At 39.7% G+C, this 12,984-nt stretch overlaps 1 protein-coding gene across 2 annotated transcripts; it reads right to left on the bottom strand.

The window, feature by feature from the left end:
* Positions 1-676: 676 nt before the first annotated feature.
* Positions 677-12,249, bottom strand: LOC113018446 (uncharacterized). 2 transcript variants are annotated; one of them, XM_080299136.1, is made up of 5 exons: positions 11,970-12,249; positions 5,015-5,120; positions 3,026-4,566; positions 2,794-2,945; positions 677-2,544 (listed from the first exon to the last, which is right to left on the bottom strand). In XM_080299136.1, the coding sequence occupies exons 2-4, from the start codon at positions 5,030-5,032 to the stop codon at positions 2,918-2,920; spliced, it is 1,587 nt and encodes a 528-aa protein (XP_080155262.1). In that variant the 5' UTR covers positions 5,033-5,120; positions 11,970-12,249; the 3' UTR covers positions 677-2,544; positions 2,794-2,917. The 2 variants fall into 2 exon arrangements, with proteins under 2 accessions (XP_080155262.1, XP_080155261.1); XM_080299135.1 differs by having other exon boundaries at positions 2,794-4,566; positions 11,970-12,247.
* Between the last annotated feature and the right edge of the window lie 735 nt (positions 12,250-12,984).

The following is a 12,984-nucleotide window of genomic DNA, read 5'->3' as shown; positions in this document are numbered from 1 at the left end:
CTGTGATCTTTAAAATGGCCCTGATGTGTGCTGCTGTTTTTAACTTTCAACATTTCTTTGCTGCCACTGTGAATATGAATGTGGTCTTTGCCTAATTAAATAAATGTTACACTGACTCACTGCTTCATGTTCTGGTACAAACTGGCATTATATGAAAGTACAGCCCAAAACCAGTTTAGCTTGAGTTTCTTTTTTCTGGACATAAAGTCACAGCAGGTGTTGTTTCAAAGCTGGTGGACAGATTTAGTTCATTTTGGAGGATTTAAGAGCAACTGCTGTGAAAATATTTGCAGTTTTGGGAGAAAATGATTTAAGATTAGATTTTACCTCAGCAAAAGATTAAATATGAAGGAAGAATTAAAATCCCTAAAAGGAAAAATAATAAACTTGATATACATATCTATACATGCCGCTTCCTAAATGTAACATTCAGGATTATTCACTGCAGCTCCAGAAATCAGAGCTACCTCATCAGATCCAAGTTTGGCATCAGCTGACACTCTTTACAGGAGATTCCATCTGAACTCTGTGGAGCCTGATCTCAAGGTTTTTAAGTCTGACCCTGAAACCAGAAGAGGATCTTTCTCTCTCTTCAGATTCATTGTGATCCAGTGTTAAGAAATATACTCTAAAACACTTCTTCAGTAAAGACTCAGAGAAGAAAAACACACAGAACTTCTTGCTAGCAAGGGCAGCCTCCAGCACTGAGGCTCGCACTGAGAAACTGCCCTGGTCTTTATTTATACTTCAGGGAGCGTTTGTTCCTTACATTGGAATGTGGAGGTGTGTGTGTGTGTGTGTGTGTGTGTGTGTGTGTGTGTGTGTGTGTGTGTGTGTGTGTGTGTGGGGGGGGGTCAGAGTGTGGCCCCATAAACGACTTCCCTTAACCTGCTGGTCTGGAAAATTCAACAGTTCATCTATATGTAAAAAAGCACTTAAACTAAAACTGACATACTGTAGCAACGTTAATCCTACCGTAAAACAATAAGAGAAGGTACGACCTCTCTCATGCTCCTAGGATGTGGGGGTGAACACCAGAGATGGGCAGTAACGCGTTACTTGTAACTGTAATCTGATTACTTTTTTCGTGCGTGGAAGTACTGACCTTACTTTGAGTTTGATTCCATAAAAAGGGACAAAAACATTAGCGTCCATCGTGCGTGGGAAGAAAACTTCTTTTTACAGCGAAAAAAACCCCTAAAGTTCCAAGCAAGCACCAAGACGTAATGGGAAATTCACAGAGTAACTCGTGGATTCTTCAACTGACCGCGGCACACCTGCATCAGGGTAAACCTCCGCCTACCTCAGTCCTGCTTTACAGGTGAAAATAGAGCAACAGGACCGCTGAGTCTTTGACTTTATTTATTTTCTGCTGTTTTTTACTTGCATCTATTTGAAAGAGTGAGTGTAAACACAAAAAATATTTTATTTTATGTGCTGGAATGTGTAGAAAATAGGTTTAAATGTGAAACTAATTTATTCCAGTCAGAGAATGTTGCATATAATTAAATTTTTGCTTGATGCATAAAGTTAAAAGATTAAAAATGATAAAACAAGTTAAAAAAAATGAGACTTTTCCATTTGATTACATTTTGTATGATGGATTATGTAGAAAAAGTAGAATTGGGCTGAAAGATCTATCGCTTCATCACCTCTTCAGGTTGTAAATCGTGTTTTTAAAAAGTAACTAAGTAATTAATTACTTTTGAAAATAAGTAATCAGTAAAGTAACGGGATTACTTTTTGGGGGGAAGTAATCAGTAATTAGTTACTGATTACTTTTTTCAAGTAACTTGACCAACACTGGTGAACACCCTAGAATGTTACAGACCTCCTAGGATGAGACATTCTTTCAATATGCCACCAACTATATACTTCTACACACAAATGATTACATGCAGCATTCTACCATATGCAAACTTGTATCATTGAAAGATTATACTGACTACTAAGCACAATTTTCCTATTAACATCCAGTGATTTCAGTCCTGCATGATCAGGCTGATGTTTGCACAGAGCAGATAATGAAGTGAAGGCTTTTGCACATTGGTAACAGTGAAACAATTTATTTACAGTGTGGGATTGTTTGTGTTCGGAGTATGAACTGAGATTCCTGAAGCTTTTGTCACACTGGTCACAGCTGAAGTTCACTTCCATGTGTGTACGTTCATGTTTGTTACGATGACCTGATTGTGACCAGCTTTTGTCACAGTGTCTGCACTTGTATGGTGTCTCTCCAGTGTTGATTCCCTTATGCTTTTTCATTGAGCTCATTTCCAGTGGTGAAGGATGACCCACACTGGTCACAGATGTGCTTTTTGACCCCACTGTGGAAGAGTTCATGTATTTTAATGTACTTGGTGTGTGGAAGCCTCTCCCACATTCTTTGCAGTAGTTCATTTTGTCTCCAGTGTGGCTACGTTGATGTGGTTTTTGGTCCCGTTGATGATTGGAAGTTTTTCCACAAAGATCACAGAGAAACTCTTTCCCACCACCACAGTGACGACAGGGTTGAGAAATGGATTCATGTGCTTTGCTCCACATCTAAACAAAGACATTGTAAGTTGGGGAATTCCTTCAACATTTTTATCCTGAACGTTGCCTGAAATAAAAAGCATCTCTGCCAACGTCCAATTACATTTTACTGTTTACATTACAACACTCAGCTTACTGAGTGAAAATTATTCTTCATTTTTCCAAACAGTTCATTCAGTATAACTCCATAAGTTTACTGATCAGACTTGTTCCAAACAATCAGGTTAAAATTACAAGACAAAAAAACTAAATACATACCTCACAGTAACTGCACTTGTAGAGTTACTTTCTTGTGTGGATCTGTTGGTGTTTATTCAGCTGAAGTGGAGCTTTAAAAGTCTTCTCACACAGGTCACATTTATATGGTCTCTCCTCAGTGTGGCTAATCATATGTCGTCGTAACTTTGCACCTGTTGCAAACAGTTTCCCACACTGATCACAGCAGTAAACATCATTTCCAGTGTGAATCCGTACGTGAATATTTCGGTACCGTATGTCGCTGAAACATTTTCCACAAAAGTCGCAGCTGTACGCCTTAATTCCAGAGTGGGTAACTAGATGCCTCTGTAAGTCGCTATTTAGAGCAAAAGCCTTACCACACAACTCACAGTTGTGTGCTTTAACTCCACTGTGGATGAGTTGGTGTTTTTTTAAGTGTGCAGCCTGGGCAAAAGACTTTCCACACAAGTCACAGCTGTAAGGTTTAACTCCAATGTGGATGACTTGGTGTCTTTTTAAGGTTTGCGCCAGGGTAAAAGACTTTCCACAAGACTCACAGCTGTAAGGTTTAACTCCACTATGGATGACTTGGTGTGTTTTTAGGCTTCGAGCCAGGGTAAAAGACTTTCCACACAAGTCACAACTGTACGCTTTAACTCCACTGTGGATGATTTGGTGAGTTTTTAAGTCTCCAGCCTGGGTAAAAGACTTCCCACACAAGTCACAACTGTAAGGCTTAACTCCACTGTGGATGACTTGATGAGTTTTTAAGTGTCCAGCCTGGGTAAAAGACTTTCCACACAAGTCACAACTGTAAGCTTTAACTCCACTGTGGATGACTTGGTGTTTTTTTAGGCTTTGAGCCAGGGTAAAAGACTTTCCACACAGGTCACAGTTGTACGCTTTAAATCCACTGTGGATGAGTTGGTGAGTTTTTAAGTGTCCAGCCAGGGTAAAAGACTTTCCACACAGGTCACAGTTGTACGCTTTAAATCCACTGTGGATGAGTTGGTGAGTTTTTAAGTCTCCAGCCTGGGTAAAAGATTTTCCACACAAGTAACAGCTGTAAGGTTTAACTCCACTGTGGATGACTTGGTGTTTTTTTAGGCTTTGAGCCAGGGTAAAAGACTTTCCACACAGGTCACAGTTGTACGCTTTAAATCCACTGTGGATGAGTTGGTGAGTTTTTAAGTGTCCAGCCAGGGTAAAAGACTTTCCACACAAGTCACAGCTGTACGGTTTAAATCCACTGTGGATGAGTTGGTGTGTTTTTAGGCTTTGAGGCAGGGTAAAAGATTTTCCACACAGGTCACAGTTGTACGCTTTAAATCCACTGTGGATGAGTTGGTGTGTTTTTAAGTTTCCAGCCTGGGTAAAAGACTTTCCACACAGGTCACAGCTGTATGCTCTAACTCCACTGTGGATGAATTGGTGCGTTTTTAAGTGTCCAGCCTGGGTAAAAGACTTTCCACACAACTCACAGCTGTAAGGTCTAACTCCACTGTGGATGACTTGGTGTTTTTTTAGGCTTTGAGCCAGGGTAAAAGACTTTCCACACAGGTCACAGTTGTACGCTTTAAATCCACTGTGGATGAGTTGGTGTGTTTTTAAGTTTCCAGCCTGGGTAAAACACTTTCCACACAACTCACAGCTGTAAGGTTTAACTGCACTGTGGATGATTTGGTGTCGTTTTAAGTGTTCAGCCCGGGTAAAATCCTTCCCACACTCATCACAGCTGTAGGTTTTCTCTCCTTTTCTTCTGTGAGGTTTGTCGGCCTCCTGAGAGCGCTGACTTCTCGCTCCATGTTGGTCCTGCAGTGACAGAGATACAAACAGAGGCCGTGAGTGAAATGCAGTCGTGGAACAAACTGAAACTCCCTCCATTGGTGGAATTTAAAGTGAGAACAAACACATTGTTGGTGTGTTTCCACCACCTTCTGGTGACAGTATCACATTACAATGATGTGCTACAATGAGAGTTGTAATGAAAATGAAATTATTGAAGAAATATTGACGAGTAGAGAAACTCTTTTACTTCAGAAAAAAGTTCAACTGATGATAATGTTGTTTCAATGTGTTTAGAGAAAATATGATCTTTTTATTTTCTTTTAACTTCTCTGGTTTTTGGTTCTGAATGTAGATTCTGTATATATGGAGGAGCCCAGGATGGAAAAGACAAAGCTGCTGTTAACGGGTTTTGAAAAACCGACCGGCTGTACACACAGTTTGAATAACAGTGTAACTGTGATGTTTTTCTCACCTTTTGTGTTGAAGTCATTGTTTCCTCTGTAGTGGCTGAGCTGAGTCCAAATGGCTGAAATTATTCCTCTGCTGCACCACCAGACTCTTCTCCTCCTGTTACTCAGCTGTATATATGTGTATATATTTTATTTTGACAGCGATATATATATATATATATATATATATATATATATATATATATATATAAGGGGTGCAACGATATTCGTATCGATCGATATTGTATCGATATTGAACCGTTCGATACAGTGCTTTTGGTTCAGTACGCATATGTATCGAACAATACAAAATTTGTAATTTATTTTATCAACTTTCCTTCTGACGATGCTGTCTGTGTTGAGCGCTCAGTGAATCTGCGTTCGACTATTCCGCCTAGGGTCAACAGTGCAGCCTAGGCGGAGTAGTCGAACGCAGATTCACTGAGCGCTCAACACAGACAGCATCGTCAGAAGGAAGAGCGCAGGGCAAGCTAGCGAGACAGAAGTTAAGCTCTCCTTGTAACATGGACCTCCTCCACCCTCATTCAGATCTGGCGTTTGGAATTATTTTGGTTTTCATGTGACGTATGACCCTGAAGGTAAGCGAGTCATGGACTAAAGTAAAACAGTATGTTGGATGTGCCATGCAATGCTCAATTACATGGGTGGGAACTAGTGTGTTAGCGCAGTTAGCTCGTTAACGTGTTGGCCGTCTAGCCCCATGCACGGGGCGATCGGCGGTAGCTCGTTAACGGAGATTTGCCGTGTTGTGGCGTTAAGGTCATTTCAACGAGATTAACCTGAAAGCACTAGTGGGAACACAACGAATATGACTGCACACTTACGCCGACATCATCCTAGTGCAAAGACAAGTGGAAGCAGAAAAAAAACAAGCAAGCATGCTACTAACTTTAGCCGAGTCATTTAGACAGCTGTTTAATATGCTGCTGAGAATATAGCCCAGAAGAAGCGTATAGTATAGCTTTTATTTTGGAAAGAGACATTTCTCTGTAATAAACTCTCTTTTCCAAAGATGAGTGATTCCTCAATCAGATACAGGGCTTGCAATATCGCTAGCCCAACGTCCCGGGGCTAGCGATTTTTTCAGTCGGGGTACCAAAATCTATCTCTGCCCTGCCCGTCGGGCTATTGTAGGAAGGAAAAATATATGTCAATGCTTTTGCATTCTTTCGGAAATGTAGCTGGGTAATTATGTCATTGGCATCGGTGAGCCACTGTCAATATGTGACATATTGAAATCGCGTTTGAATTTGCGCTTGTTTTTTTGCTTTCACTTTGCAATCGTGCGAACTGTGTATAGAGAGCGACAGCACTGATCTGTGAGTGATGATAATTTGCGCACCAATTCCTCTGACATCGTCTTATTAATTGGTAGCTTACTATGCAAACATGACAAGTGAAATCTCCCGCAGCTTAAACATGTGAGAGGTTGATCGCGCAGAGAATCGCTGAGCTTATGTGAGTGCGTGTGTAAAAGCAGCAGGATTTATATTTGACTACGATGACCTGGATGACTGAGAACCTTCACAGACAGATATATATTTTAGTTCTGCTGAGCCAAATAAGACAGGTCAGGGTGAAGAAGTGACAGCCAAAGAAAAGCTTACCACAAAACGGAGAAGTTATGACAAATCAGACTATAAGGCAAAAAGAAAGTGCAGCTTTATGGTTTCATGGACAAAAGAATTTCTGTGGCTGCGATATGACAAGCTAAATAACCAGGGCTGCACATAAGTGGTCCGCAGGTGCGCATTCGCCGTCAAAATAAAAAACACGCACAAGGGTTAGGGTTAAATTTAAAAACTGTACTTTTGAGTTAAAATATATATTTATAATTTTAATAAATGACAAATTAAAAATGCATGAACATTTTTTTGTATCGAAAAAATATCGAACCGTGACACCAAAGTATCGAACCGAACCGAACCGTGAATTTTGTGTATCGTTGCACCCCTAATAAATATATATATATATATATATATATATATATATATATATATATATGTATATATATATACACACACACACACACACACACACACACACACAGAGTGCAGAATTATTAGGCAAATGAGTATTTTGTCCACATCATCCTCTTCATGCATGTTGTCTTACTCCAAGCTGTATAGGCTCGAAAGCCTACTACCAATTAAGCATATTAGGTGATGTGCATCTCTGTAATGAGAAGGGGTGTGGTCTAATGACATCAACACCCTATATCAGGTGTGCATAATTATTAGGCAACATCCTTTCCTTTGGCAAAATGGGTCAGAAGAAGGACTTGACAGGCTCAGAAAAGTCAAAAATAGTGCGATATCTTGCAGAGGGATGCAGCAGTCTCAAAACTGCAAAGCTTCTGAAGCGTGATCATCGAACAATCAAGTGTTTCAATCAAAATAGTCAACAGGGTCGCAAGAAGCGTGTGGAAAACTTTGGCCATATTTCAGAGCTGCAACATCACTGGAGTGCCCAAAAGCACAAGGTGTGCAATACTCAGAGACATGGCCAAGGTGAGAAAGGCTGAAAGACGACCACCACTGAACAAGACACACAAGCTGAAATGTCAAGACTGGGCCAAGAAATATCTCGAGACTGATTTTTCTAAGGTTTTATGGACTGATGAAATGAGAGTGAGTCTTGATGGGCCAGATGGATGGGCCCGTGGCTGGATTGGTAAAGGGCAGAGAGCTCCAGTCCGACTCAGACGCCAGCAAGGTGGAGGTGGAGTACTGGTTTGGGCTGGTATCATCAAAGATGAGCTTGTGGGCCTTTTCGGGTTGAGGATGGAGTCAAGCTCAACTCCCAGTCCTACTGCCAGTTTCTGGAAGACACCTTCTTCAAGCAGTGGTACAGGAAGAAGTCTGCATCCTTCAAGAAAAACATGATTTCCATGCAGGACAATGCTCCATCACACGCGTCCAAGTACTCCACAGCGTGGCTGGCAAGAAAGGGTATAAAAGAAGAAAAACTAATGACATGGCCTCCTTGTTCACCTGATCTGAACCCCATTGAGAACCTGTGGTCCATCATCAAATGTGAGATTTACAAGGAGGGAAAACAGTACACCTCTCTGAACAGTGTCTGGGAGGCTGTAGTTGCTGCTGCACACAATGTTGATGGTGAACAGATCAAAACACTGACAGAATCCATGGATGGCAGGCTTTTGAGTGTCCTTGCAAAGAAAGGTGGCTATATTGGTCGCTGATTTGTTTTTGTTTTGTTTTTGAATGTCAGAAATGTATATTTGTGAATGTGGAGATGTTATATTGGTTTCACTGGTAAAAATAAATATTTGAAATGGGTATATATTTGTTTTTTGTTAAGTTGCCTAATAATTATGCACAGTAATAGTCACCTGCACACATAGATATCCCCCTAAAATAGCTAAAACTAAAAACAAACTTAAAAACTACTTCCAAAACCATTCAGCTTTGATATTAATGAGTTTTTTGGGTTCATTGAGAACATGGTTGTTGTTCAATAATAAAAATTATTCCTCAAAAATACAACTTGCCTAATAATTCTGCACTCCCTATACTGTATATACACACATATATATCCATCCAACCAAAATCAAATTGATTACAGACATCAGATCCTTTCCATTGAAGGTTAAAGTTTGGTTAAAGGGAAATCAGAGATGTAGTCATTTTAACTAATGATTTTATTTTTATTCATTTTCTATTAATTGTAGTTGTATTTACGATGTATTTTGGCTTCATGAAAATGTATGTTTTATGGTAAAATGTATTTATTTTGATTGTAAGCCCAACAAGGGACAATTGTTGAAAATTAGCAATAGCTACAAATCAGTTTCATGTTTTGTACTTGGACTATGTCAAACTGCACTGTCTCTTTTAAATAAATAACTTCAAATTCAAATGTGTGAGGGAGACTTTACCATGACATACACCTGGTTACATGGGAATAAACCTATTATCTAATAGGACATTAGGGTTGTGTGAAATGTGTCTGGCTGGTGAATGAATGTTTGGGGAATTATTTGGCGGCTACATACAGTGGAACCTGTCAATAAGTATTGGTTTGATTTATCAGTTTAAGGAGAAGAGTATGCTTTGACAAGTCCTAAAATTCTTTACATTTGTTAGTATTTTCTTTTCTTTTCTTTACTTTTTTTTTTTTTTTGAGGAGTGCACTGAGAATTATGTTTGAGAATCTGTTCTCCTTTAAGCAGGCCTGCATGATTGGAACTAAAAGTGCTATACAACAGTGTTGCTGGAAAACAATCATCAAGTGAGCTTCTCCACATTACAATGGGCACTGGAGAACATCTATGTGGGACTCGATTAGATAGTAAGTCCTAAGTGAGCTTCTCCACATTACAATGGGCACTGGAGAACATCTATGTGGGACTCGATTAGATAGTAAGTCCTAAGTCCCTTGTCTAAAAGGATTCAGCAAGGTAATCCATTCTAAATTCTTCTTGATGCATGCTCAATCATCCAGGTAAGTAAATTTCAAAAAGTTGATTCTGTTCATCTGGACGTAGCATTTTCAGTGGGAGAAACGCTTCGTCACTCATCCAAGTGACTTCTTCAGTCTCAGCTGACTGCAGGTTTCCCCAATCTTATAAACAGTAACTAGAACCACTGAAGGAACAATGGGCTGGGAGGTCAGTTCCTTCATCATAATTATGTAAATTCTCATGACCACTGATCAATGGCCATGAGTACCATTCACAGAGAGTTGGAGAATGGCTGCAATCACAGCATTGTAAGATGGCGAAAGATGTCCCCTTAGGCCCCCTCCTCGATTCAGAGATGGTCTTTCCCTTCTCATGTAAATGGCCTCCTCGACTCCACACGCAAACCGGCGTTCCTCCCTGTCCAGGATGTGTACATCCTCATCAGTGAAAGAGTGTCCACTGGCCTGTAGGTGTTGTGGAGGCAGATTTTTCTTCTCATGTATTAATCACATATTTAATCACATCACATTAGTTAAAGTAATATCACTTTCTCACTTTCCTATAGTAAGAGCACTCCTGTCACCAGTTTGCATGCATGTGGAATGTTAACACAGTGAGGCCATTGTAATGGGAGACATTGAACACACAGTGCAACTCCTTCTCCTTATCAGGGATGTAAATCCTTAGGTGACGATCAAGCAGAAAACAAGGTCATAATAATTCTCTCTGTGAGGGAGGAGGTATAGGTAAGATTTTGGGTTCGTCACATTTCATTGAGGGATTTTTGATTGGCCTCAAATATGCCTGAAGCACCTAAAGAATGAGGTAGTTCTTCCAGTGTTTAATGTGATTGTTTTGGTTTCCCCAATCACTGATGTGGGCAAAGTAAAGATGATTGTAAATTCCTTTGAGAGGGTTTACACTGTTTAAATGGGTCTATTGCCCTACAATAGTAAAGAGTACAGTACACTGCATAGATAGAGAGGAAAGATCTATCAGTCTGTTGTAAAAATTTAGCTCAGAAGTGTTTGATATATGTTGGCTGTACATGGCCACATCTGGGTTTTACCCCAGACTTTGACGGCACTAACATTGAATTTAGTTTATGTTTGTGTTATTCATTTACCTATAGGTTTTAGTATAGCCACTCTCCTTTATGGAAAACATCTGGACAGGGCAAAGATAAGATAAGATAACCTTTATTAGTCCCACACGTGGGAAAGCAAAAGGCACAAAGGAGTGTGTGTGTGATGTTTAGAATATTCAGAAACCTAAAGTATGTATCAGCAGCAGAATGGACCTGAAAATAAGTGCCCATGTTTGTTTCAGTTATATGAAGCTTTGAATATTGTGGATTAGTAGTACTGCTGCGTTTGTTGCATCGCATTGCTGTAATTGTTTATATGCTTTATATATTCTGAGGTAAGTTGATCTATAGTGTTACATCATATTCTATAATGATGTTATGTGTTTGTATACTTTTTGCCCAGTTTGACCCATTTAGCAGAAATCAGCCTGTTTAAGGCTCTGATATCTATTCTGTATGACTTAAAGCAGTTATGACATGGTATGATTTTCTCACCCAATAAAGGAATATTTAATATATCAGTCTACTCTTCATTTTATCAGAAACAGTCATGATAACATTTATCAAATGTGAAGCTAGTTTGCTGCGTCTTTTGCTGCTGGCTCAGTCAATTTGGTTGGAGACGTAAACACAGAGCTGACCCAACACAGCAGAATCGCTGAGCTCCGACAGTCCGTCTGCGGGCTGTAGGGTGAGAAAGCCGAGAAAGACAAAGAACTGAAGAAGCTTCTCGGATGAGAGGTGAGACGTCTTCAAGCAACTTATAGGAGTCCAGACGCTTTTCTTTGCAAGCTCCTTTGGCCGAAGAGACAAAGCTGATTCTGATGCGTCGGTGTGTGTTTACGTCTTTGCGTGGAATCCGTGTACCTGCTCTCACTTAATGTTTGGTGGATGTTGAAATAGTTTTGTGAGCTTTAATCTGAGAATCTGGCAAAACACAGTTATATTTAAAAGTCAATTCAGGATTTAATGATTCGATATCGCTTTATTCAAACTACTCACCTCCCTCTCTCCACCTGCACTTTCAACTGGACCACGGCCAATCAGAGAGGTCCCGCCCCTGACTATCTCTGATTGGTTTAGTCCACGATAGGGGCATAACGTGTGTCTGTTGTTGACCACACGGAGAGTTGCAGAGATTTTTTTTGTTGTTGTGGTGCGCCCAAAGATTTTTTTTAGTCGCACCATTGAAAAATTTGGTCGCATTAGCGACCAATTTGGTCTCACTCTAGAGCCCTGCCTGCACCCCATCCTTTTGTTCATACTCCAAGACTATTTTTCTATATGTATTCTTACCCCCTAGCAACCGCCATTTCATATTGTTGCAAGCAATCACAAACTCTACAGTCTGTCTAACTCCAGTGTATCCCAAGCAATCTATTATTCTCAACAGAGCTAAACTCAACATAAACGGAACCCACATTAAAGTTAGCTCGGTGCTTACCTTTAGATGAGCCCACAAACCGAGAGAAACTCCGTGATGAAGCTGGAAGTCTTAAGAAACACAGAGACGGAGAAGAGACCCACGTGGTTCACGCTGATCTCAGCTACGATCCAGGAGACAAGGGTGTGCAGATCGATGCAGACATCGATCCAAACGTTGGTAGTGGTATATGTTCCTGTAAGTTCACTACTTTACTCCCGTTTCATGAAAAAGCAGCTCTCTCTGCTCGACTCCTCTCCTGCACAGACACTTTGCGCCGCCTCCTTTTCCGGCTCTGCTGTGATTTGTTTCTGCGCGGTCACGTGACCGAGCTTCACAAGGTTTTTTTTTTATTAGTAATATAAACATACAAACAAAATGCACCATATATTACAGATTCAGAGAATAGACATTTCTTACATATTAGCAACTTTCATATATAGTGAAAATAAAATATAAAGATGGGGTCACATAATTTAACAAATTATTAACTCACTAAATCAAAATCTTCCATAAAGGAAACAAAAAAGCAGCCTTTTTCTTTTTAACTAAAGTCAAAGATTTAACCAACAGGTTTAAGTCGTTTTTCCAGTGAGCCAGTGTTGGTTTAGTCTTAAAAAAGAGACATTTATGTATAAAATGCTTGCACAAGATTAATAACACATTAACACCATAATTAGCTTTCTTTTCTTTCAAAAACACTCCAAACATTATCATATTTAAGGTAAATGGGGTAATTTGAATCCCACTGGAATAAAGCCAGGTATGAAAATCCAACCAAAATATTTGTATAAAATTGCACAAAAAGAATAGATGGTCCAAATCCTCCTCTTCTGTTTCACAAAATACACAATTACCCGTTTCTATTTTGAATCTATCACTAAGGAGTCTATTTGCCGGGTAAATTTTATTCAAGATTTTAAATTGGACTTCTTTCCCTTTAGGAGGGATAGGGAAGGTGATATAATCAGTTCTTATTTTTTCAATTTCTTCCCTTTGGAAATCTTTTAATATGTAATTACGTCTAAGTAAATTT

The sequence above is a fragment of the Astatotilapia calliptera genome, chromosome 3 (genome assembly GCF_964374335.1).
Source record: "Astatotilapia calliptera chromosome 3, fAstCal68.1, whole genome shotgun sequence".
NCBI classification, from domain to species: Eukaryota; Metazoa; Chordata; class Actinopteri; order Cichliformes; family Cichlidae; genus Astatotilapia; species Astatotilapia calliptera.
This window is presented reverse-complemented; position numbering and strand designations above follow the sequence as displayed.